Below are 23017 nucleotides of genomic sequence, written 5' to 3'. Positions count from 1 at the left end.
GTGTCCTACAGTTTAATTCTGACACCTGGAGTTAGCACAGACCCCACAATTAAAGGCTTAGTCCCACCAGTCGCAACTGTTGGGCCCCAGGTTACCCACAACTTGTGTCTGACTTGGATAGAAATTGGAGATTCCCACAACCCCCTTCTCATGTTTGATAATTTATTAGAACAGCTCAGAACTGAGGAAAGGCATTTACTTACTATTGCTAATTTGTTATGAAAGGATACAGGTCAGGAACAGTCAGATGGAGGAGATGCATAGGGCAAGGTGTTGAGGAGGGCATGGAAGCTCCATGCCCTCTCCAGGCAGCCACCCTCGAGGCACCTCCATGTCTTCACCCAGCCTGGAGGCGCCCCAAACCCCTTCAGCTGGAGTTTTTAATGGAGGCATCACCACATAGGCATAATTGATTAAATCATTGGTCATTAGCGATTGACTCAATCTCCAGGCCCCTGTCCTCCCTGGAGGAGGTCAGAGGTGGAGCAGCAAGTTTCCACCCTTTAATCACATGGTTGATTTCCTTGGTAGCCAGCCTCCCCTCTTCTATCCCTAGGGACTTTCTGGAAGTCATCCTATTGATGTAAACTCTTATGTGATTGAAAGGGACTTGTTATGAATAAAAAAAGGCCCTCCTTTGACCTTTATTGCTCTTGTCACTTAGGGGACAAGGACAGGGGTTTTAGGAGCTGTGATCCAGGAACTGGGGAAGAAAATGAAAATATACATTTCTTTCTATATCATAGCATCAAAACTACCAAATCTAAATTTCTAACTCTGGTATCATCTGTTCACAGTCTCCTCTCCCTAAATGCCCTATAAGCACTTTGAAAACTGTGCTAGACCAACACAAAGGTCAGTCCCTAGCACAGCTTCCTCCCCAGAGTTCCCTCATTCTTCTCCAGAGTTTCTTGTTAAGATGAATGGCGCTACCATATAACCAGACTCCCAAGATCTAATTATTTCATCTTCCTTCTCTGTATTCAAATAGCTACCAAGTCTTTTCACTTGTTCCTCGTGAATAGCTGTTTGATTTTATGTTCATCTACATTGCAGTTGGTTTTGTTATGAGACTTTCCTTGTTCACTGTTCTATTCCTAGCACCAAGTGTATAGTGGTCACTTAATAAATACTAGTATTTTGGATGGATGAACGCACATACCACAGAGGTTGTCATAGCCTCTTCAGTTGTACCTTTGCTTGTAGTCTTGCTCCAGCCCATTTCTTTCCTTAAATAATGTATTCTTCATAATACTTCCAGTGTGCTTTCTAATATCTAACTTCTGATATGCTACTGCCTTCCATCTCCACTCATAAGGAAGAGAACTAGTTACCAACCAAATAGAGAGCAAAAATAAATAATAAATAAATAAAAAGCAGGAGTTGCAAATCTTGTAGTGGATAAAATAGATTTTAAAGCAACAAAGATACAGTGGTAAAAGGATCAGTGCAACAACAAGAGCTAACCATCCTAACACCCAGATACATAGAGACTTAGACTCAATGAGACAGAAAATTAATAAGGATATCAAGGACTCGAACTCAGATCCGGAACAAGTAAACTTAATAAATATTTATAGAGCTCTCCACTTCAAATACACAAAATATACATTCTTGTCAATACCACATCACACCTACCCATAAGTTTAAATGAAACATTGATTGGCCATTAATAATACCCAATTTTTTTCAAAATAAAGCAATATTTCCATTTACTCTCCCTCTTTCTTTTCCTCTTTCTTCCTCTCCTTTACTTATTTTTGTTTTCTTTCCTTCTCTCAAAAAAAAAAAAAGAAATCAACTTGTAAACCTCTAGATCCAGGTCGGCAATGTCTCTCTCATTGCTTGATTTCCTTCCTTCCCTTCCCTTCCCTCCCTCCCTCCCCACTTCCTCCCTTCCTTCCTTCCTTCATCCCTTCCTTCCTCCCTACCGTCCTTCTTCCCTCCCTTCCTGCCTTCCTCCCCCCCCCCAAAAAAAAAAGAAAAAAGAAAATTCTAGAAGGATCTTAGTCTCTTCAGGATAAAGTTGAGACTCCTCTGCATTGTGTTTAGGGGCTTTCCTGAGGCCTTTCATCCTCCTGTTGACTTACTAACTGGCTGTCATTTTGCATTCATTCTATACCCATTGCAGTCCCTTAAACATAACAGGAACTGTAAATTCTCTGTTTTCTCGAGCTCTTGGCTCTCTTTGAATGTGCTTTCTTGTTTTGTTCATGCCAACTCTCTTTATTATTCATAATCTTCCATCGTGGAGCCTTCTGGATCTAATCAAGCATAGTTAGCAGCACCTTTCATGTCCCTTTCATATATTACACCCACCTCTGTGTTTACATACTTGTCCTTATCCTCAGTAGAGTGTGGGACCCTTTAGGCGAGGATCTATGTCTTTGTTTTATCCTAGTTTACGCAGTCTATCACAGGACCTGACATTTTGGAGCTACTAAGTAAATACATGGAGGATGGATAACATGGCCTTTGTCAATGCCAACTAATTCTATGTTATGCCATGTGTTAGGTATACTTTTCAGCATACTTAGTGCAATAAAACCAGTTTTAGCAAACATAACATGGTCCACTTAGTGAACCAATAAATAAATATGAAAGACAATGCAGTTTAATATAAAGAATATTATTCTGAGAGGCAAAATAGCCATGCATCACTTAACAATGAGAATATATTCTGAGAAATGCATCATTAGGCAGTTTCATCATTGTGTGAACACCATAGAGTGTTCTTAGACAAACCGAGATGGTGGTGGGCTCTACCGTTTCAGGTTGTCTGAGAACACTCGCCTAGACAATATGCTTTTAGGTAAGAAACCTGTACAGCATGTTACTGTACTGAATACTGTAGACAGTTTTAACACAATGGGGTTTTTGTGTTTGTAAACATATCTAAACATAGGAAAGATACAGTAAAAATGTGGTATTATAATCTTATGGCTCCACTGTCCTATATGAGATCTGTAGTGACCAAAATGTCATTATGTGGTGTGTGACTATACTTGGTTTCTAACTTCTCTTCTCTTCAGAATTACCATCTGTTGTGTTTTTATGCAGACTATTTAATCTTTCTGGGCCTGAATTTTCTCTTAACCTGCAAAATAGTCATGGTGATACATAGCTAGACGTTAGTCCAAATGACATTCTTATCCTCCTTTCCAACTTAAAAACTCTGCAATGGATTATTTTTTGTGAAAACTTGGTTTCCACTCTCATCCTAAGGATGGTTTTTTAAAAAAAAAGAAATTTGTTTTTATCAAATAGAAACCTTTCTATTAAAAAAGTAAGTTACAGAATAAACACATACGTATTTTAATGATGGTAGAAACAAGCTAAAAATGAGTAGCTGTGAGCCTTTTGACTTCTAAAACATCTTGAAAAATGTTCTACAAGATGAGATTAAAAAAAAATACAGACTTGTTGTCCCTTAAAATGTATAAATTAAAATTGCCTTAGGAATTCTAATCTTACTCTTCTCTAACTCATTTAACTATGATTGGCATCAACTATTCACAGGAAGTGTTTATCAGTCAGTAATATGTCTTGATATCTCAATGTTGTGTAATCAGTTCTAAGCTTTTGAGGCTGAGCTGATGGGTTAATCACCCGTAAAGTATGGTAGGGCATTTTAAATGTAGTCATACAAGCTCGTAAGAATACAGAAGCTCTTTTCTTCAGCAGGTATTTTTTGTGCTTTGATTATATAGCTATAAGGTGTTTATTGAACAGAATGTGGAATCGTCCTTAAATCACCTCCTGAGGGATGGTAGTGCCTACTTAAGAGAGGCACTAGGTACCTTTCAAAGTCACACAGCCTATTAGGGCAGAGCTAGAATTTAAAGCCTAGTGTTCTGGCTCTGAGCCCATGCTCCAGCACCCTGTCAATGTATTCTAATGGAGAAGCTGATAAATAAATGGGAAAAATTATTTAATCTCTTTGGATATAAAAGTCGTTATACAGAATTTTGAGCAAGCAATACGTGATTAAGGAATAATTGGTTTTACCACTCCTTCTGCAGCTACTGCAGGATACGTTATTTCCTCATAGGACAACTGCCATTGGTTAATTAATCCAGGTTTAAAGAGTCAAAGAGATAGTTTTGAATAGGAGCAGAAAACGAAGCCTCATGTTGTACAAGCAGGCATGCATTCTGTGTGTGTTCTCCAGCTTCGTGACTCACTAAGGCTGTGAAAGATGAAAGTTGTCTCGAAGAAGACACTGCTGCCACCACAAATGGTGCCCTCCCTCATCTGTACATGGAAGACAGACCATTGTTTTCTCCTTTGTGATGAGAATAAACTCTTCTAAAATTATGATGTCTGGGAACATCAATGAAGGCCTTTTGGGGAAATGAAATATATTTTTTAATATACATATTATTCTTTAATGTGGATTTTATTTAAAGACTCAGTGAAGTCATCCTTTCACTTTTTGAGAAAGCTAGAGCTCACCTGAAGCTTTAATTATATGACAAGTTTGGGGATTTTTGTACAGATGAGAGTTGTACTGATGGTAAATTTTCCCAATGCAGTGACTACTCACATAATTTTTGACAGTTAACTAATCTCAAAACTGCTTCAATTATCTTGTTTTCCATAGTGAGAAATTTAATTAAAACACAGTACAGACTGTGAAAAGGTTATTTATAAAAATGCATTTTAAATGTGAATTGAAAAGCCTAGGGATACCTTTTTATTTTAGATAAAAAGATGAAGGTTCTGTAATTTTTTATATTTATTTTACCAGAATCCAGGGTAAGAGCAGTATGCAATTTACTTGAAATGTCTATCAGGAGCCTCACAAGTCAATCGTTTTCCTAAATTGCTTGAAAGGTTGACTTATTTTAGAAACATAAGACTTTAGGAAATCAGTCCAGATTTAAAATATACGAGTATGGAGGGTTTTTTTTTTTTTTTCTACCACAACAGCAAAAAAAATGCCTTCTTAAAGAAATGGAAAGCTCTAAAATGAAAATGTCACTAAGGCATGGAAAGGAAAATTTGCTGTCATGATTAGTCTTGCCCATCCAAGTTCGTTGAGCTATGATTGTTTGATCTGAGCTGGTGTGACAGATGTAACATATCCCTTGGGTGAATTAGGGTGAGACAGGGAAAGGAACTTGTGAACCACTAGATTATTCCTTTGTTATAATGGATTTTCTGCAAGAACCTGCCGTGTTAGTTTCATAATTTTCAACCGGCATTCATAGAACACGGTCTCTGCTTTTAACTAGATGAGAGTCTAAGAAGGAACATCATGTTGGGGAGGAAAAATAATTTTCTCTCTACCCTCTGAGTTCTTAGCTGGAGTGGACCCAAAAGAAAAATAAGTTTTTTGACATGCATATTTTATATATATATGTGAGAGATACCCAGGTAATTAGTAAATCTCAAAGCGGAGGGGGTCTTAGAACTCTGGCTTATATAGCATCTTCAGTAAAGAACAGTATATTTTTGCAGAAATGACTAGATAGACAAAGGCAAAGACTGTAAGTTTCTAGGGAGGACAAATTCTGGAAGGGCAAATAAATGGAAGTTTGTTATGTAGATTCCTCTGTTGCCATCTCAGGCTAACAAGGGACTAGAGGTATCTTGGTGGGCCTCCGTGTCTCAATCCTATAATCCCAGCACTTTGGGAGTCTGGGGTGTGAGGATAGCTTGAGGCCAGGCATTCAAGACCAGTCTGGACAACATAGTGAGACCCTGTCTCTACAAAAAATAAAATAAATTTAAGAAAATAAACTTGTTTTCAGTGATCAACCTTTGTCCTTCCTGATAGAGAGGGGAAGAGGGAAACCTTTGCCTTTATAAATTTATGTCTTGCTTTGATGCAGATATAAGAGGGCAGAATGCTTTTTTAATCTGCGGATTCTCAATTAGCTTCAGCTCAAAATAATCTTTAAGCTAAAGTGGCATAATTTGGGGATGGCATGCCTCATCTCCCACAGTATCTGTCACCCTCACTTTGAATCCTTTCCTAATTACCTGTATATTATTTTCCATTATACTTTAAGTAATCAGTGGTAGGTCGGAGCCACGCCTTTTGATCTACAGAAACCAGTATATAGTATATACTCAATGTTAGATTTCTTTCTCTCTCTCTCTCTTTTTTTTTTTTTTTTTTTTTTTGTTGTTGTTGTTGAGACAGGGGTCTTGTTCTGTCACCCAGGCTGGAGTGCAGTGGTGCAGTTACAGCTCACTGCAGTTTCAACCTCCTGGGCTCAAGCGAGCCTCCTGCCTCAGCATTCTCTGTAGCTGGCACCCCAAGTGTGTACCACTGTGCTCAGCTATATATTTTTTTTCTTTATAGAGACAAGGTCTCACTTGTCGGGAATGGTCTCAAATTCCTGGCCTCAGGCAACCCTCCTGCCTCAGCTTCCACAAGTGCTGGGATTACAGGTGTGAGCTACTTTGCCAGGCCTGAATTTCCTGATGCAGAGACGAAACACAATTAACCTTGAGAATTAGAACACCCATAATTGACTTCTATACAAAGAATAGGAGGAACAAACAGGAAAGAATAACTGATTGATGGAGGATGATAGGACTTTACCACAGGAAGGGGATGAGTAGCACTCAGGTGGGAGGAACCCAGAGGACTCTGCACAAACTCTATGTGATATTTAAAGGCATAGACACAGGAAAGATCTTAGTATGCTGCAGTCAGCCAGAAGAATTTGGGTGATGGTCCATTATTAATGAGGTTTACTGTCATCTGTATCTTTACACATTTTTATTGTTTGTTTATAGGTAGAATAGAGTGTGAGGTACATAACAGGATATGGAATCAGGTCTATGGTGGTTAAAAGTAAAAATAGAAAAGCCGTAGAACCACATTGTCAGAGTGGGTGACAGAAGTGGAAGGCCAGCTGGCCATCTCGATATGTTCTCATAGTGTGGCATTATCCTGGGGAGTTCACTACAGTACAGAGTCTGGCCCTCAATTTTGTACAGAGTAGTACAGTACAGAGTCTGGCCCACTGTGATAGAGCCAGGCAGTATATCATGGTGGTTAAAAGCAAAGTTGGGAGCCAGACTGACTTTCAAATCCTTGCCCTGTCTGTAATTGCTATGTGACCTTACTGAAATTGCTTAACTGTTCTATGCCTCAATTCCTAATTCAAAGATGGAAATACTAGTGCTTATAAGATTAGGTAAGTGATCATATGGAAAGTACTTGACACCTGACGCATAAAAGGTGATATATAAGTATTTTATTGTCATTGGCTCAGAAATCTAATTCTTCAGTTTACCAGTGCAGCTCAATCTTTCAGGGAATGCTCTTCTGTATATTGGACATTAATATATAAAAATGGTTATATGCAGTGCTATTCACATGTGCTACAATGACTGAAATTAAAAAGGTACTTTCAATTGTTGACTGGGATGTGGCACAATAGGAACTCTGATGCATTGCTGTGGGAATGAACACTGCTACAGCCACTTTGGAAAAATGTCTGGCACATTTGGCTGTCTGTTAAAGTCGAGCACACGCCTCCCCTAGCAGTCCTGCTTCTAGGTAATTCCTCAGCAGAGATGCGTACTTGGATGCACTGGAAGACTTGTGTAAGAATCCTGTAGGCAAAACCTAGAAAGAAGCAAAATGTCTATCAACAGTAGAATGGATGAATAAATTTTAATATAATCATTTAGTATTTTAAAGCAGTAAGAATAAACCAATTGTTGCTACACACAGCATCGATGAATCTCACAAACATAATGCTTAGTGAAAAAAAAATAGCACAAAATAGTAGATATTCTGGTTTCATTTATAGAAAGGTCAAAGCAGGCAAAACTCATTGATGGTGCTGAGAGTCAGGATGGTGATTACTTTTGGGGGAAAATGGTGATTCAGAGGGAACAAGTGCAGCTTCTGGCAACTGTTGATGTTCCATTTCTTGATCTGAGCACTGGTTACTCTACTTTACTCCTGCTGTGTAGCTTAGTTGTACACTTGGTGAGAATTCACTAAGCTGTGCACTTAGGAGTTGTACCTTTTATGACTCATTTTATGCTTGAATAAAAAGTTTAAAAATATGACCAATTTGTGAATTAAGAGAACTGATAAGACAATAGACCAGATGCTCTCATTTGTAACAGAAGAGCACATCTTCCTTCAAGCAGATCTGTTATTAGACCACGTGATAATCTGAAGGTTTCTCAGTGAGTCTAAAAGCAGAGCAGAGAATAATCTTAATGCAAATATTATAAAACTCTGATAGCCTGTTCTTACATTTTTGCTATATAGAAGCCTCTGCACTGTGAATTACATGTGCCTTTTGGTGAGTCAGGAGCCATTTCCCCTTTACAGTGGGACTAAAGACACTTGGCCTGTCTCATCTGACCCATCGTTCCAAGAGGGGCTCTGTTATTCTCAAGGAAGAGCACTCAGAAGAATGAATGAATCAGTATAAATCCATGACTTATACTGTATGCTCATCCTGTGCCAGGCACTGGGAACACAGTGGTAGACAGGCAGGTGAAGCCCCTGTTCTCATGGAGACTGCATTTCTACTGGGAGACATGGGCAGTAAATAATACATATTGGGTATTGATGAAAGTCAGCTTCCAGACTCTTGCTGAGCATGACTACAAAAGGTGAAACAATCAACAAATTAAAAAAAAAAAAAACAACTTTGAAGGCATCAAAGCTAAAATGGCTAAAAAATAATCATAACTGGACCAACAGCTTGGAGGAAAATGGAAATGAAAGGCAATTTTCCTCTGAATCACAGAGTATGAAAAATGACTGGTGTGACTATTTCCTCAACTTTCCTAAGAATGGTACATAACTAGTATCATTCTAAATAACGAGGAAAGGCATAATTCATTTTACACAGTGGATGTCTCAGGACGTCAAGGTCATTCTCTGGTGGAAGCCTGGTGAGAAATACTGCTATGAGCTTCTGCTGATTTCTAAAGAAGGTAGATGAGAATATGAATTGAGTCTTAAAATAAATCTAGAGCTTGGAGAAGTTTTAAAAAATGGGGCTTCAGGGTCTACCCTGTTTAGGTGAAGGGACTGATAAATCCCCTGGGCTGGTAGAATGGATCCCAAAGAAACTATACTTCCAGAGGATGCCTGATGGTCACCTTGCAATTATAACACTTTTTTACAGGACTAAGGTTAACCTAGAATTGCTAATTCTCCTATACTGGAGTGATATAGCAAGAGTACTGACATTATTGTTTCCATGTGTAGTTGCATATATATTCAATACAAAATTACAGGCATATAAGAAGGTACTATAATAAAGAGCTAAGGAAAACTATAGAAGCAGGCACAATAGATTCAGATAGCAAGCATTAACTGTACTCAATTATAATAAAGTAAATTTGATGATTTAAACAAAGAACTGGAATATATAGAAATATTGACATTTTGTGACTGAGAAGGACCAAAACTGAAAAGAACTACATGGATGGGTTTAGTAGCAGATTAGACAGAGCTGGAGAAAGAACTAGTGCTCTGGATGTTAGCTCAGCGAAGCATGAAGGTAAGAGACCAGACCAGGTGCAAAGGACCCTGAGCACAGTCTCTCATGGCCACCTTACTCATTTAAAGCCCAGAGGTTCCACATGGTCGGGTCCCTGCACCTCTCTCCAAGTTCACTCCACTTTTACTTCTTGTCTAAATGTATTCCCGCTGCTGTAACAAAATTACAATATTAATAAACTATAATAATTAGATATAATTAGATACCTTAGATGGATAATTTATAAAAGAAATGTATTCTCAGTTTTGAAGGCTGTGCACCGACAAGATCAGTGTCTTGATCAAGGCACTGACAGATTCAGTGTCTGGAAGGCTTGGCTCTGATTCATAGATGATGCCTCTTGCTGTGTCCCCACAGGGCAGAAGGGCAAAATGGATGGCAGTGACTGGAGGGCCAGGCAGTTCTCTGAAGCCTGTCACGAAGGCATTAAACCAGTTCACAAAAGTGGAGCCTGCATGTCTTAAGCACTTCACAAGAGGCCCAACTTGTTAATTCCACCCCAGTGGACGTTAAGTTTCGACATAAATGTTGGAGGTACACAAACATGCAAACCACAGCACCCCTCTAGCTTGTGTCCTTTATGCTTACTGTTTATTCTATCTGAAATGCTCTCCCCTAGTCCTGTAAACTCCGCGTGGCCAGCTCCCTCACCGCTTTCACATTTGTATTCAGAGTCTCCTGACTATAAGGACCTCCCTGGCCTCAGTGTCTAAAGTCTCAAACCTCCCCAAACTCTCATTATCTTACATAGTGTATATTTAGATTGGTTTTGTTTCTTTGGTTCCCCATGAGGACAAAGATTTTTGTTTTGTTTGTGTTTTCAATGCTGTATCCCTGGTGCTCAGCACAGTAACTGACACAGTCGGTGTTCAACAGCGCCTGCTTCCCAGACGTTCCCAGCAATGTCTGCTCTAGGATAGACGGAAAGACGTCTATAAAAACGTGTAGCATGATGCAAGGTTAATATGGACCCGAGAAAATTTAGTTAGTCCCATTTTCTCCTATCTTTGTGGAATTTCTGGTTTAATTTCATTTTCTTTAATTTTTCATTTACACTTTGTTTTTCCTTTACTTGTTTGTAGGATTTCTGACTTGGCTTCATTGTTATTTTGGTTTTCTTTCACTGTATTTTTCAGCACCTTGACAAATCAAACAAATGCAACTCTATCTCAGCTGGATATGAACTAAGAGAAGCCATCCTATGAATGATTGACACAGACATATTTTAAAAGTCTGTATTGAGATGTGGTAGAATGGCGACTAATCTTCGTTAGTCAATACCTAAAAAACAAAGTAGTTAATGCAAGTATTTGCAGGATAGAAATGTAGACATCACATTTAAGAGAAAGTTTTAAGAATTCATCATACTAAAGAAGTCAAATATCTGGATAGCCTTGATTTTTCTCTGGACTGAGAGCTTGCGAGTGTTAAAAGGAATAGGTCTTTAACTAAAACAGAACTACCTTTATTAGGTATGAACTCTGCCAAACAATTTTGATAAATATATTTTGACTACTCCTTCCACAATCACTGGAAACAACCAGGAGGCATCTTATGATTCCCATTTTGCAAGTTTTTAAATTGGGATTCAGAGAAATTAGTGATTTTCCCAAAGCCACACAGCTAGTAAGTAGCAGAGCAGGAATTTGAATATAGTCATCAGACGCCAAATACTAATACAAAGACATTTTATTTGTCTAGAAGTCACATAGTATTTTCCTCACAGCCATGAAATTAACAACCGGGCATGTGATTTAATTCTTAAAGGATGCCTTATTTGAATGATATGAGAATGATTCTTATTTAGAATCATTGGTAATATGGTAATTTTTATCTATAATTATCAAATAATTTGACTTTGTGATTTGCTCACAATCTAATGAGTCTCAGAGGTGACACTGCATCAACCCGGACACTATTACCCAGAACCCCAGTGAAGATTGAATTTCTGAAAAGACTGTTTCAGTTAATGTTTGTTTTTTAAACTCAAATTAATCTTTATAAGACTAAGCTTTTAACATTGTTTTTTTTTTTTTTTCTTCTTTTTTCTTTTTTGAGACGGAGTTTCGCTCTTGTTACCCGGGCTGGAGTGCAATGGCGCGATCTCGGCTCACCGCAACCTCCGCCTCCTGGGTTCAGGCAATTCTCCTGCCTCAGCCTCCTGAGTAGCTGGGATTACAGGCACATACCACCATGCACAGCTAATTTTTTGTATTTTTAGTAGAGACAGGGTTTCACCATGTTGACCAGAATAGTCTCAATCTCTTGACCTCGTGATCCACCCGTCTCGGCCTCCCAAAGTGCTGGGATTACAGGCGTGAGCCACTGCGCCCGGTCAACACTGTGTTTTATATGAAAACTTTTTACATGTTGAAGTGACCAGTTATTATCCCAGTAAAAGTGAAATGTCAGATAGCATAATTACATTCTTTTAAAAAGACTCAAAACTGAAACTGTATTTTAACAATCACTCTTGTAAATTTATCTGTTCATTTAAAATGATTTTTCCCAAGTTTAAATGTAACTTTACTTTGGACAGAAATAGAATTAAATAGGTCATGCTGTTTCCTTTATCCTTGAAAATCTCTTCTTTTCAAAGCAAGATTTCTGTGGTGTTTGGCCATGTGTCGGTTTGAGTTTTCTAGGTCGGGAATGACAAATGAAGACTCTCCACCTGTATTAGAACACATCTTCCCTTCCTGTAGTCTGGCATCCACCAAACAGACAGCTCACCTCTGCCAGCTCAATGCCATTTGTAAGCTAAAAAGTCAGACTTGATGAACAAGCAAGTATTTTTAATGAGGCAAGCATTATTTATGTTTATAATAACATTAATTTCTCATCCATATTTGTTCACTGTTTTTGATAATGTTCTGACTTTCAAAAGTAGAATACAGTGCTTCCTCCATAGGCAGTTTTTCTTCTGAGGGCAGGGAATCTAAGACTGACACTTAATGTTTGACAGAAAATGATATAGGTGAGTTCTTGTCATCAAATTTTACAGTATTTTAATGCACACTACATTTTATTATACAGTATCTCCTCAAGTTACATTCTTCTTAAAGAAGTACTTACTATATTTCTTGCCACTTGTCATTAATTAGTTATTTTCTTCATTTATTTATTCAACAAACATGACCACATGCCTCCTATGTGCTAGACAGTCAGAATACAAGAGAAAAGGCCTGCTTTTCACCCTTAAGGACCTTGCAGACTAGTGAAAGAGAGAGGAGGCAAAGAAATAATTACAGGAGCCGTGAATATACAAGTTATTAGTTATCATGGATGCACAAAGGAGAGAGGGATAATTCAGCCTGGAGCCTTCTTGTTGGCTCACCAGAAAGGTGATGTCAGAGGAAATAGCCTGTGCGGAGGAATTGCGGCGTGAGATGACACAGCTGCCGCAGGGCATCAGGCAGGTGCTGAAGCACACAGCACCAAGCAGCAGTGGCAGGCACCGTCCAGGGGTGAGTCGCTAAGGGCAAAACTGTGAGAGGCTTAGGAATTTATCTTGTATCTTTATTTATTGCGTAATCTCCCTCTATTGTTCTCAGGACAGAGTAGTGCAGAGTGGAGATTTTAAGCAGGGAGGGAAGCAATACAAGTGAAGATTTGGATTCTAGCTGTATTAATTTGGAGGAATGTTTAGATAAGGAAGCATTACAAAGCTGGGATCACGTAGGGTCTCTGACTAGTCCAGTTGAAGAATTCAGAATGATTCTAATGAATCTAATAATTCTGAATGAAATGATTCACATTGGGAATGTAGAGAATGGGGGATGGGTGTGAGAGAAATTTAGGGAGATTAAAAATAGACTCATTGGCTAGGTGGAATGACAATGGGATGCTAAAGCAGAAAGCATTGACTTTTATCCAGATAGAAATGCCTTCCTAGGTGTATGTGGACTGACAGATTCTCCCCACAGTGTTAGAGATCTCTTGTATCTCCTGCACTGCCTCGTGCACAAGTACACAGCCTTATATTTAAAGTGCAAAGAAAGGGATAAAACATATTTGCAGCACATTTTGACAGCATAGGATTGTTTTATGTATGTATGCATGTATTTATTTATTTTTGTGATAAGATCTTACTCTGTCATCCAGACTGGAGTACAGTGGCACAGTCTTGGCCCTGCATGGCCTTGGTTGGAAGCCTCTGCTGTCCTGGGCTCAAGCAGTCCTTCCACCACAGCCTCTTGAGTAGCTGGAAATACAGGTGCTCACCACCATACCTGGCTAATTTTTGTATATTTTTTAGTGAGGACAGAGTTTCTTGATGTTGCCTAGGATAGTCTCAAACTCCTGGGCTCAGTCTGCTCACCTCAGCCTCCCAAAGTACTGGGATTAGTAAAGGAGCTTTTATAAGCTACTTCCAGAGGAAATTCTTTAGGTTGCTTATAACTTTTTACTGCCAGGTTTCCTCACTTTTGGTCATCTGTTGAATGGCTAGAGGCTCTGGAGATGTATGGACCAGCTGAGGAAAACTCAGGAAAGAGGCAAGAGAACTAAGCAGAGAAGGATTTGGCCTGCTTTGCCTTGAGAGGCATTCAATCCAGCAATGTAATGAACATCTTTTGAGTCCTCATTGTGTTCTGGGCACTGTTACTACTCTGTGCCTGATGCAATGGTGTGAAAGATTGAAGAAGAGACAATCCATATTCAGAATGGTAGGTGACGCAAAAAGCAAGGCAGACCCTATGCAGTTCAGTAATGGGAGTATATATATTAGGTTCATTGTTGGCATAACAAAGGTGTCATAGACTGTTTTCGTGGGACTGAGAAGTTATAACAGAATTGGAAGCTCTCATTGGAGCATCACCTGGAAAAATTCACTAGACAGAGAGGGCAGGCCAGAGACTTATAGGAAACAACACATGAACTAGAAATAGTCATGGCATTGGAGGCACATTGCATTGCGGAAAAATGAGGCTGACATGTAGACTGCGGCTCGTCACAATGGAGATGTTCTCTAGGAGCAAATAGGGAAATGTGAGAAATTATGTACAAATTTTAAGTATAAAGAAAATATTTCAGCATTTCTGAGCAGTGCCAGCAGTGAAGTGCAGTAAGTGTCTCATCCCAGGTTTTTAAGCTTTTTAAGAGTAGATTCTAAGTTCAGATGGTGTGCTTGATCTAAATCTTTGACATCCCTTTTATATTTTGATTCATTCAATTATCTGTTGAATTATAGCAAATAATGTACTCACTATTTCTTTTAAATTTTTATCTTAGCCTCAGAAACATCTACAGGGGAATTTTATAATATAAAACTATGTAAATAAGAAATGAGCAACCAGTAGTTGAGAACACTGGAAGATAAGCGCATTAGGGAAAAAGGGAGGCCTGCTAAACCTTCAGATCACCCGGTCCTCAGACAAAAAACTTAAGGGTTAGAGGCTTTTACCCAGCTCCACTGCCCTCTGCTATTCCTCTTTTTAATCATTTCCTGAGTCATTTTTCTATTGCTTAATCCCCCTTCACTGTAGTTATCAGCCAGTGACCTCATCTTGTGATAAAAATAGTAGATGTGCAGCAAGAATTCTCTGTGCTCCCAGCCTGGAAACTTAGACACTGATTTGCGGTCACGCTCAGCTTTTCCTCCTTTTCTTCTGTTGTACTCTGCTTCATGCTTCCCTGTATGTTTCAAGTGTTGTCCACTGAACCAATAACACTCATCATAATGGAAGTACAAAATATTCACCACCATGGCCAAATCCAACTGTGAAATCATCGTGAATGAAATCTTGCGAAAATTGTAAATTTAACCTCCTAAAATCTTTAGTATAAAATTACTAAAGTCAGTAATGCAAAGACCTAAACAATCTGAAAATTCAGATAAATTGCTAGTGTTGTAATAGCTGACAGAATAATTGAGTAAGGAATGGGTGTCATAACTGTAGGGTTGAAATAGTATACTGTTTACAATTCCAGTCATTTACAATCTTGATTCTTTATTTGAAGAAGCATATTTTTTTCAAGCTAGCAGATTACTTAAGAAACCATGATCTTTGCATTTTGCCAAACTGTATGCATGGTACAGTGACCTAGTTGCGAGTCTTAACCTTCATCTTCACCCTTTCTGTTTCATGCACACACACCAAGAGATATTTCATAAACACAGCATGAATAATGTCACTCCATATTCAAATCCTGGTTCCTTCACTTGGTTCTTTACGAACTAGTGTATGATTTTCTGAGTCTCCTCTTCCATTTGTACCTTGCAGTGGAACCACAACAAGCTAATTTGATTCTTTGGATGAGCTTAGTTCTTGTCTCTTTCTGTACCTCTGTTGTTTTGCACCTGCTGTTCATTCTGCCTAATTTTAATTTTTAATGACTATTTTAATGGCAACTTCTACTTTTCTGTGCTTTGAAACTAATTTCTAGCATTGATACACCTGGGAAATTTTCTTCTACTTTCTCTTTTCCTAACGGTTTATCCCACCTCAGTGCCTACCTTCAACACAGCAGTTGACTCGTAGAATTATAGTTGTCTCTTTAGATGTCTGTCATCTGTCTCCTACTACACCTCATGTCACCCTGCTTACTATACTAGGATGCTTCTTTCCAACCATGGTGTCTAGCAGAGTGCCAGAAATGGCGTAGGTGTTAAGTGAAGGTTTAATAGGAATTTTCCTTCCATTAGGAGCTTCCAGCTTCTTTTAATTCATAAGAATTATTTGTAATGTCTGCATTTTGCTAGTTACCTGATAACCAAAGTCATCTCAGAATATTTGTTTGTTTGTTTTCTGACAGCTTTCTCTTCTTTGATTGACTCTTGGAAGATCATAGTCAAATTAGTAATCTACCTTCAGCTACTATGAAGAATACTTTGGCTTGCAAATTGTGTTATAATCATATTTGTGACTTTTATTATCCTCTGCCCTCATTTAATGACTCTCACTTTATATTATACATTGTCATCAAAATACCTAACATACAGCTCTTTGACAAATACTCAGTTGCTTTTTTCTAAAATTTTTTTTAAATATTAGTGATTATATATAAATTGTTTCTTAATCCTACAAAGACAGTACTGTCCCTTCATATTAACATTTGTTTTACAAAGTCGAAAGCTTTGTAGTACCACACTGTTTTGATTACTGTAGCTTTATAGTAAATTTTGACCTGGGAAGACTTATTATCTATCCTGAAGAATGTTCCATGTGTAGTGGAATTAGTATTCCGCTCTTTTTGAGTAGATTTCTCTATAGATGTCTATTAGGTATAATTGATTTGTATTGTTCAATCTTTTTTTCTTTTTTGGTCTTCTTTCTAGGTGTTTACTTATTACTGAAAAACTGTTGATGAAGTACTCAACTATTATTGTTGAATTATGTTTCTCCCTTTAATTCTGGTAGTTTTTGCTTCATGTATTTTGAAGCTCTTTTTACATATATTTATATATGTGCATATATATATGCATAAATGTTTATAATGATTTTACCTTCTTGATGAATTGATCTTTTTATCATTTTTTAAATGTCATTTTTCTCTAATAGTCTTAAAACCTCTTTTGTCTGTTAGTATTATAGTCAGTTTAATACTCTTTTAGTTACTGTGTTCATGGTATATCTTCTTCCATACTTTTCTTTTAAACCCGTTTTTATCTTTGAACCTAAAGTTTAACTCTTGTAAACAGCATGTGGTTGGATCATTTTTTCCATGATGCTAATTTCTGCCTTGTAACAGGTGTATTTAATCCACTAATACTTAGTGTAATGACTGATTAGGTAGGATTTATACCTGCCATTTGTTTTCTACATAGTTTATGTATTTTTTGTACCTTACTTGCTGCTTTTGTGTTAAATGTTTTCTTTCTTTTTCTACTGCACTACTTTGTTGCTTCTTTTTCTACATTTTTATGTTTAAATTATTTGTATTGCTTTTTCAGAATTAAACCAACACAAAAACTTTGCTCTTTAATAGCTCCATTCTCTCCACTCATTTTTGTCTTATTACTATCATGCAAATTACATCTTTATACATTGTATACCCATCAATATGGATTTATAGTTCTTTTATGCATTTGTCTTTTAAATTGGATAAAAGGAAGAGAGTTACAAATAAAAAAAATATGTTTATACTGTCTTTTATGTTTACCTAAGGATTTACCAATGTTCTTTGTTTTTTTCATGTGGATTCAAATGACCATTTTTTAAAATGTCTCTTTCATTGTTGGAGGATAGTTTTGCTGGATAGAGAAATTTTCGTTGACAGTCTTTTTTTTTCTTCTTTAATAACTTATTAATACGGCTTCCCATTGTCTTCTGGCCTTTATGGTTTGTGTTAGAAATCACCTGCTAATACTATAAAAATGTCTTACATGTGATAATTTGCTTCTCTCTTGCTGCTTTCAAGATTTGCTCTTTCTCTTTGTCTTTCAACAGTTTGACAATAACCATGCCTATGTTTAGATCTCTGAGTTTATCATTTTTAGAGATTGTTGAGCTTCTTGGATGTGTAGATTACAGTTATTCATCATGTTTTGGAAGTTTTCAGCCCTTGTTTCTCAGAATACTCTCTCCACGCCTCTCTCTTTTTTCCTTTGGGTCTGTCAGTATGTGTGTGTCAACATGTTTGATGCTGTCCCTCAGGTCTCTGATACTCTGTTCATTCATCTTTGTTTTCTCTTCCTCAGACTGGATTTTCTCAGCTCATCCATCTTCAAGTTGACTAACTTTTTTCTTCATCACCTTACATCTGCTGATAAGCTTCTCGAATGAATATTTTACTTTAGTTTTTGTACTTTGCATCTTAAGAATTTATTTTGATTCTTTTTTATGTTTTCTGTATCTATATTAATATTTGTTTGATGAGACACTTTTCTTACACTTTAGTTGGTTAGAAAGGGTATTATTTAATTCCTTGACTACACAGCTATACCCTGTATATACCAAAATCCACACATACTCAAGTTCCATAATCTGCCCTGCAGAACACACATATTTGAAAAGTTGGTTCTCCATATATATGAGTTTCACATTCTATGAATACTGTATTTTCAATCCATATTTGGTTGAAAAAACTCTGCGCATAAGTGAACCCACACAGTTCAAACATGTGTTGTTCAAGTGCCAGCTGTATTGAAAATAACCAAATTAAAGTCTTTGTCTAAAAGTCCAATGTCTCAGCTTCCTCAGGGACTGTTTTTATTGACTGCTTCTTTTCTTCTGTAGGTACATCCTTTTGTGGGGTTTTTTGCATGTCTCGATTTTTTTTGTTGTTGTTTCAAACTGAATATTTAATGTGTAAACTTAGAAATCAAAGTTTTCCAGTGTTTCCCATTTGTTTAGTGACTTTTCTAAACTAATGTTATAAAGTCTCTATTTTTTTGTGTGTTGCTATTGAAGTCTCTGTGTTAGTTTAGTAGTCAGCTAATGATTGGGCAGAGATTTTAGTAAATGCCTGGAAGCTTTCTAATCATTTCCAAGGCCCTCTGGTGCATATTGTGACTCATGCTTCACCTCAAGATCAGCCAGAAGAGAGAGCTCAGAGCCCTCTCAGGTCTTTTCTGGGCAGGAATGTGGCACTATGCATGGTCCCAGCCTTCCAGATTGCCAGGAATAATTCAGAGCTTTCCAAGGCCTGTTTTGGACACCTCATTCCCCACTTTTCTTTCAAAGGTTTTTGATTAGCTCATTGTTTGTTTAGCTTTTCTTGACTACCTTAGGCTGCAGAAATTTCAAACAACTGGCTCTAATTAATTTTCTTCAAATACTCTGAGGCAAAAGGTATTTTACAAGGGGTGAGGTCTGAGTCAGGTCAGATGAAGACAGTTCTTTAGGAATGAGGTTTTGACAGAACTCCAGCCTTGTTCCTTGTCTGCCCCTTTCAGTGGCATGCAGACTCCTGGTGATTGTGGCTGTTGGTTTTCAAGGTTCCTGCAGAGCTAGGGAGTGGGGCATGGGAATAAGACCAAGTTATAACAGCACAAAGATCACCGTTCTTAGCAGGATTCAGCTATTTAAAAAAAGAAGGAAGACAATGTTTTCTAGAGCTCTGCAGTCTTTTGGTTAATTTCCAAGGTTCTGAAAATGGTGATTCTGACCATTTTTACCAATTTCTCTTTGCCTTTATAGAGAGACTGTTGGGAGGTTCTCCACCATTTTCACTGAAGTCACTCCTATATTTTTCTTTATGCTGTAATTAGACATATAATTAAATGCTAGCTGAATTAATGGAAAGTCACAAAAAGCAGAATGCTTCTTTCTCTTTAGAAACTTCTCTGAATATGTCTGTACTTCTCCTGTTATGTTTTAGGACTATGATGATGGATATGGCACTGCTTATGATGAACAGAGTTATGATTCCTATGAGAACAGCTATAGCACCCCAGCCCAAAGGTAAGAGTCAGTCTTTACTACAAGACCCCACAACAGAAACCATTCCCTTCTACATTCATACAGTCTGGGAAAAGTATGGCAGTCAGCTAGAGAGGGTAATTTGGCTTGCCCTGTTTGAATAATTGTTTAAATGGACAAGCACTATGTGTTCTAGCAACCAGCATGTATTACCCTACCCAAGTTTACCATAATGTTAAAGAAATCAGGCTTGGGAAATAAAAATTGAAATTTTAGTCTAAAAATTAAGTGTTTAGTATATTTTAGGTGGAACAATGGCCTCAAGCTCTGTGACTAGTTAGTCTTAAGGCCCAAAGTTACATTGGAAATGTATAAGTATCCTACATTGTCAGTGCTTGGAGAAGAAGGTTTAAAAGTTTTGATTCCTGTTCATAGAACATTTCAGTTTCTCAGCAGCAACTCTCCTGTTTTCTAACAACTTCAGACTCCTTTCTGTGAATGACTTAGTTGTGATTTATTTTCCAAAGAAATACTTACCCACAAATAAGCAAATGTTACCAGAGACAAAACAGAGCATCAAAGTTACCTCTTCTGATAATATTACCCTGATGTTCATTGATATATGAAATTAGTGTTTCTTATGTTTAAAATTCTAAGTGGAAGACAAAGATATACATGCACATGAAACAATATATTGGCTTTATAGTGATTATGAACCATAAGTAAAGATGGACTATGAGGCGATTTTGATGAAAGCACAGATTCACTTTTGAACTCGTCCAGTGCAAGTTGAGCTTTGAACTCGTACCTTCTCTTATTTGTTAACTCTGGTACTAAGGTAGATAGGGATATTTTAAAAAACTATGTTTTTGCTCATACCAAATTTTAGTCTTCTGTAACTTGTAAGTATTGAGTAGCCTTCAAACTTTGGCTCTCAACTGGTCTTTGTTGGTGGAAGCCTGTATGTCGTGTTTGTGCCCTTTAGTGTGTCGAGGGTAGACCTAATACTTACGGAGCCCAGTGGCTGGCATGTGATGAATGCTAGGTAAGACTTTGTATGCACCGTCTCATTTCAGTATAACAGCAACTTCATGAAATATATGGCATTGTTTTCATTGTATACGTGAAGAAAAGGAGCACAGAAGTAATTTGTCAGAAATCACACAGTAAGTGGAAAGATGAAATTCCTAAGTCACATATTCTAATTCAAAGATTTGTACCCTTTATAAATAAACAAGTCCTCTGATTTTGTTTAAAAACATAAATATCCACAAATATTTCAATATGTAGTTTAAATATCCTAGCAAAGCAAGTCTCCCACCCCCACAACATTTGCTGACTACATGCTATGTTCCTGGCACTGTTTCTGTAAGTTTTGTAAGGCCTTACAGTCTAGGTTGTCTGAACACATCAGTCCTGACAACAATCCTATAAAGCTGATGGTATTGCTGTAGATGAGGAGATTAGATAACCAAGAGACTCTGGCAGTTGCTTGTGACTGAACAGCTGATAAAATGGTAACTGAAGTGTGTGACTGCCAAGTGCATATTCTTACCCTGGTACGTTTGTGCGATAGTCTCACTGCACATATTTGTTAGTTCTGTTCCCATATCTGTTATATACAGTCATGCATCATTTGATGACTGGGATACGATCTGAGAAATGCATCCTTAGGCAATTTTGTCATTGCATGAACATCAGAGAGTGCACTTACACACCTGCATGGTATAACCTGCTACACATCTGGACTGTATGGTCTACCTGCACAGCATGTTATTGTACTGAATACTTAGGCAGTGGATATAGAATGGTGTTTGTGTATATAAACATGGAAAAACTTCAGTAAAAATGTGGTATAAAAGATCAAAAGTGGTATACCCATACAGGGCACTTAACATGAATGGAGCTTGTGGGACTGGACATTGCTCTTAGGTGGGTCGGTGAGTGAGTGGTGAGTGACTGAAGGCCCAGGCCATTACTCTGCACCACCGCAGACTTTATCAGCGCTGTACTCTTGGGCTACACTACATTGATTCAAAAGGGTTTTTCTTTCTTCAATATTAAATTAACCTTAGCTTACTGTAATTTCTTCACTTTATAAACCTGTAGTTTTTATTAATTTTTGACTCTTTCAGTATCTGAAACACATGAAATACTCTTGTAATAATACTTAGGTTTTGTTTTTGATTCTTGTCATAATACTTACCTTAAAGCACAAATATATTTGTACGGCTGTACAATTATATTTCCTTTCCTCATATCCTCATTCTATATACTTTTATCTATTTAATTTTTTCTTAACTTTATAAACTTTTTTTTTCCCTTCTGTCACCCAGGCTAGAATGCAGTGGTGTGATTTCAGTTCACTGCAACCCCTCCTTCCAGGTTCAAGGAATTCTTGTGCCTCATCCTCCAGAGTAGCTGGGATTACAGACATGTGCCACCACACCTGGCTGATTTTTGTATTTTTAGTGGATGGGGTTTTGCCGTATTGCTCAGGCTGGTCTTAAACTCCTGGGCTCTAGCAATCTGCCCACCTTGGCCTCCAAAAGAGATGGGATTACAGGTGTGAGTCACCACACCGGGCCTACCTTTTTATAAATTAAGACACAAACACACACATTAGCATAGACCTACATAGGGTCAGGATCATTGAGATGTCATAGGTGATAGGGATTCTTCAGCACCATTATGATATTAGAGAGCCACCACTGTACCAGCAGTCGGCTGTTGACTGAAACGTTGTTATGCAGCACATGACTATATTCAGTGTGTTAGACTTTCAAATGTGAGCATTTTTTTTTACTTGAACTATATCACAATTTAGTGACATTTACAGTTTGGTTCATTCTGTGGAGGAAAGAGAAGTGACTTAATATTTATTGAGTAATGTGTTTCAGATACTGTACTAATGATACAACAAGCATTTCAGTAGATCTTCACAGGAATCAACCCAGTCCTATACAATAAATATAGTTTCCTCCAGTTAATAGGTATAGAAAACAAGATGTAACTTTTCCATGAAGTCTATGTACAAGATTATAGTCCGTGTGATCTTTTGGTTTTTTATATTTGATATGAAAGAACCAAACTTAAAGCATTTGCCAAATTAAATACTGTGATCTGTCCAGGAGAGTGATGTCAAAATGTGACTGTGGGTAAACTGAGATAACTTAGGGGAGCTAGCATTGATCTAGAGCCTGCGCTAAATCA

The 23017-nt window shown here is 37.6% G+C and overlaps 1 protein-coding gene across 21 annotated transcripts in view; it reads left to right on the top strand.

Moving 5' to 3' along the window:
* KHDRBS3 (KH RNA binding domain containing, signal transduction associated 3) overlaps positions 1-23017 on the top strand; it is a 196766-nt gene that overhangs the window by 128673 nt on the left and 45076 nt on the right. For 19 of the 21 annotated variants that reach the window (XR_013528082.1, XR_013528080.1, XR_013528079.1 and 16 more), the window contains one exon: positions 19764-19846. The exons of 1 other annotated variant lie outside the window; for it this stretch is intronic. Coding sequence is in view for 15 of the 20 variants with exons in the window: in XM_078353122.1 (XP_078209248.1) it covers positions 19764-19846 (83 nt within the window). In the remaining 5 variants the exon portion in view is untranslated. Of the gene's footprint in view, positions 1-19763; positions 19847-20880; positions 20971-23017 lie in introns of all 21 variants that reach the window. One more of the 21 variants, XR_013528081.1, reaches the window with a different exon arrangement.

This window comes from Callithrix jacchus, chromosome 16, assembly GCF_049354715.1.
Source record: "Callithrix jacchus isolate 240 chromosome 16, calJac240_pri, whole genome shotgun sequence".
Lineage (NCBI taxonomy): Eukaryota > Metazoa > Chordata > Mammalia > Primates > Cebidae > Callithrix > Callithrix jacchus.
The sequence above is the reverse complement of the archived record's forward strand: the minus strand, read 5'-3'. Positions and strand labels throughout refer to the sequence as shown.